This window comes from Lactuca saligna, chromosome 6 (assembly GCF_052625555.1).
Source record: "Lactuca saligna cultivar CGN05327 chromosome 6, ASM5262555v1, whole genome shotgun sequence".
Lineage (NCBI taxonomy): Eukaryota > Viridiplantae > Streptophyta > Magnoliopsida > Asterales > Asteraceae > Lactuca > Lactuca saligna.
Window position 1 is genome coordinate 159,246,127 of NC_136422.1, and position 4,447 is coordinate 159,250,573.

Sequence of the window (4,447 nt, forward strand, 5' to 3'; positions counted from 1 at the left end):
CTTTTTGGAAAATTTTCAAAAAAATTACAAAATTATTTTTAACATAAAAGTTTCAATATTTTGAAAAAATTATATAATCTATCAAATATAAAAAAATGTTTTTTTTTATTAATTTGGACAAAATGTTTAATAATTTGTTTTTTCTGTTAAAAATTTTTAAGACTTCATTAAAAAAAATTAAAAATTTGAGATTTTTATGTATATATTCCTAAGCCAATATATTTTAGGACCCCATATATTCAATTCGCATAGGAAAAAAAATGTTTCAAAAAATGTCATTAGTACCTGTCAGTCACCTCAAATAACATAGTTACGAAAAAAAGGAAGAAACTACTCCAAAATCTACACGTGAAAATCTCACAAAAAATACAGCACACATACAAAAAAACACATGCTCAAATAATATCGAAGTAGCTTTCTAAAGTGCGAAAAGCAAAGTTGGTTTACGGGTTTCCCTATAAATAACAAGCTGCCCAAGTCCAGAAGACATCAACTTCATTAAGCAAAAGAGAACCCAAAAAAATCAAAGAAAACCATGATGATGAATTTACAGACACTTGTAGAGAATTATGAGAGCAACAAACCATACATAGCAATGCTTCTAGTTCAGGCTATATATGCAGGCATGGCTTTGTTATCCAAAGCATCCATTTCTTCAGGAATGAATCCTTTCATCTTTGTTGTTTATCGTCAAGCCTTTGCCACTCTCTCACTTGCCCCAGTCGCTTACTTCTTCGAAAGGTCCAAACTTTTATTCATTTATTGAGTTCTAAAGTAATTTGTGATCAAAATCTTTAAGTTAATCTTTTCCTAAATTTGTGTAGGAAGGATGTACCTCAGTTATCCTATACCTTATTATGGAAGATTTTCTTCAGTTCTTTAATAGGGTAATTATATAATAACTCCACTCTTTAGCTAATCAACTATCTTGTTCAATAATTTGCGTATGATCCTTTGGCTTCGATACTCAAACTTATAACAAATTTGCTTCAGGTTAACCATAACTTTGAATATGTACTATCATGGACTCAATCATACATCTGCAACGTTTGCTGCTGCCTCGACTAACTTGATTCCAGCTATTACCTTTGTCATAGCTCTTATTCTAAGGTATATCTTGTCAAGCTTTAAGTAAAATTCATATACTATGAGATAAATGATAATCAATACTTTGATTCGAAAACTTGTAGGATTGAGAGAGTCTTCATAAAAGAGTTGCATGGTTGGGCTAAATTGATTGGATCAATAGTTTCAGTTTGTGGGGCTCTTGTGTTTGCTTTCGTTAAAGGGCCATCTTTGAACTTCATGACATGGTACACTTCTGGGGAAATCAGTGAAATTGCTTCAACGACAAATCAATTCAGTTCAATAGGAGAGTTTATTAAAGGGCCCCTTACAATTCTTTTCGCAAACATTCTTTGGTCTTGTTGGAGCATTATGCAGGTTATATTAGTTGACACAACGAAGATGTTCATAGTTATTACCTTTTCTTTTTCGTCTTTATGAGTTTCTAATTATAAACTTCGTTTCGTTGGGTTCTTTTTACAGGCCCCTATTATGAAGGAATATCCAGCGAAGCTAACTCTAATTACTCTTCAGTGTTTCTTTAGCATGATACAAGCAACACTGTGGGCCGGAGCCATGGAAAGGAACCTATCATCATGGAAGCTTGGGTGGGATGTTAATCTCCTTTCAGTGGCTTACTGTGTATGCACTATTCATTTCATCTTTCACATATTTATAAATTTAATTTCGTTAGGTTTCGATTGCGTCTATTTCTTCATGCATAGTTGTAGCGATGTTAAATCACGTAGGATTTAGGGTAACCAAAGAAAGCGTAGTAATCTATTTCAAAGTTCTATTCATGTTATTAGCACTTACAAGTTACTAGTAAAGTTTTTTTTCCTTTAGTTCGCACTATATTTGGTCATTATCGGTTATCTCAAGTGCTCATTTTGACTTATATATGAAAAACAAATATACGTATGGTAGAAGTTTACAAAAAAGTGGCACAAACTCACAATAACTGTTTTGGGTGCCTTATACAAATCTATAAAAAAAAATTTACAATTAATTAAACCCTGTAAAGCTCAACAGACATTAAAAAAAGAATTTATAATATATATTTAAAAATTAGAAAACTTTCTTTCTCCTATTTTGTCAACTCATTCAAATTTCTTATTAAATAAATGAGATGGTTTAATTAGATTATCCATAACAATTAATTTTGTTATAGATGAACTTTATGATAGTGCCAAAAGTGGAAAGATGTACGTTCCCTAGACCTATAGCTTATTGGTATAGGGAACATCCCTTGAATTCTATATGAACATTATTGCTCCTCACTTTGTTTCCTGTACCCACAAAACCGAACTCATTACACATAGAACACCTTTTAAGATTGTCTGTTGTTCAAAAAAAACAACATAAGAGCAGTACTTGACTGCTACTAACGACTTGCTAATTTTTGTTTTACACGTGACATATTCTGACGACACCATACCAATATGCCCATAACTTAATTTAGGCTTGTGTGGTTTACTGAAAAAAGCTAAGATTAAGGGCTATAAAAAAAAGTGTTTCTCGTGCATTATATATTCCACTCTCTTCGTTCCAAAATTAAAGTATTTCTTGCCTTCTTTAGTTGGTTTACTACGAAAATCGTATATTATATTTCTATTTTTGGACTATAGCTGATTTGGATTTTTTGGGAATATGATAGGGAGTAATTGTAACAGCATTTACATATTGGTTGCAACTATGGTCAATACAAAAGAGGGGGCCAGTCTTCACTTCTATGTTCACTCCTTTGGCTCTCATCATAACTGCCATCGTATCTGCATTCGTCTGGAAAGAAATCCTTTACGTGGGAAGGTTTGTATTTCACTTTCTCTAAAAATTAATTAATTAAAACCTATCTTTTCTTGAAACCCTATATTTTAACCCTAATGTTCCATTTTACTTTAAAATGCATATTAGGGGATCATAAATTTTACATTGATCATGTTACAGTGTTTGTGGAGCGGTGTTACTAGCAGCTGGATTGTACCTTGTTTTATGGGGAAAGAGCAAAGAACTTGATGGTAAAATCAGTGAACAAAAACCTGAAGAGGAAACCACGTTGGAGTCCATTAAAACGCAAGAGTGATTAAAATGTGTCAAATCCTAACGACAAGCTGGGGGCCAGATTGTATCGATCATAGGCACGCACGAAAATGGTGGCCGTCACTCAACACAATGTACCCCATCAACGTGGCCCATAATATATATATATATATATATATATATATATATATATATATATATATATATATATATATATATATATATCGGATCATTTTTTTTTAATGTTATGTTATTTGAAAATAAGCTAGACTTAAGGATTATTCGTTACATTAGATGATGTATATTTAGGACTAAGTGTTAATTAAGGGTTAATTTAGTAATTTAAAAGTCATTAACTGCCAGAAAAGAAAAGTTGGGATGCATGGTTATATAGATGGGTCGTAACTGTTGGCTTGAATCGTTGTGACGGTTGACTTCCTTATATGAATGCTTGTACTATCTAAAGTTGTTCTTGACTTTATAAGTAAAATTTTTAGTTTTGTACTCCCTAGTTCTCAAATTAATTGTTTATTTTTGAATTTTAAAGTTTTTTTTATTCGGTTTTCACTTTAAAATTTTTTATTTGTGTTATACATTATTTGATAAAACTTATGACAATTAAAAGCATTTAAAATATAATTCATTCATATATTTTTCATCAAGTATTATCTAAAAAAACCAAAAATATTTAAGATTTTAAAGTTAAATAATAAATACTTTAAAAATCAAATGTGTACAATTAATTTGGAAGGGATGTAGTATGAAAGACCCCTTTCCCTCCTACATACTATAGGGTGCAAACATTCTTTAAGTGATTTTGTGTTTTTTGATTTGTTTCCATTTAATATGTCTTAAATATAACTAAAAATCCTTGTTCAAAAAATACAAACTAAAATGTCATACACGATCATCAAGGAAAATCTAAATAATAATTTTATAATTAAGAAACGAATTAATTGAAGTTTATTTATGGCTGTAAGAAACGTACTACATACAAGTTAATTGCAACGATTATAATGACCATGAAGTGAATGATTGATCATGTAAACAAGGCACACATGTGTTTTCTTTAGGTGAATAATCTCTTTTTAATCATGTTAATTAGAAGCCGTTTTTTAAAGCATCATTATCAAATATATATATATATATATATATATATATATATATATATATATATATATATATATATATATATATATATATATATATATATATATATATATATATATATATATATATATAGAACCATTATTAATTAAATAACCAAAGAAATAAACCAAAGCGTCGAAATTTAAAACGATAAACTGTAAAAAGAAAGGTTGTAGACTTTTACAATAGACAC

General features: G+C 29.8%; 1 protein-coding gene across 1 annotated transcript; it reads left to right on the forward strand.

Annotated features, from left to right (window-relative positions):
• Positions 1-480: 480 nt before the first annotated feature.
• Positions 481-3,609, forward strand: LOC145003348 (WAT1-related protein At1g43650-like). Its single transcript, XM_078962476.1, has 7 exons — positions 481-741; positions 825-887; positions 994-1,110; positions 1,191-1,443; positions 1,549-1,707; positions 2,723-2,874; positions 3,013-3,609. The coding sequence occupies exons 1-7, from the start codon at positions 536-538 to the stop codon at positions 3,146-3,148; spliced, it is 1,086 nt and encodes a 361-aa protein (XP_078818602.1). The 5' UTR covers positions 481-535; the 3' UTR covers positions 3,149-3,609.
• Positions 3,610-4,447: the final 838 nt, after the last annotated feature.

Bases quoted from the DNA above. Each gene is read 5' to 3' on its own strand.
- LOC145003348 (XM_078962476.1), top strand. From the start codon at position 536: ATGATGATGAATTTACAGACACTTGTAGAGAATTATGAGAGCAACAAA. The intron at 888-993 runs GTAATTATATAA...AATTTGCTTCAG, and splicing joins TTCTTCAGTTCTTTAATAGG to GTTAACCATAACTTTGAATA. The intron at 1,444-1,548 runs GTTATATTAGTT...TTCTTTTTACAG, and splicing joins CTTGTTGGAGCATTATGCAG to GCCCCTATTATGAAGGAATA.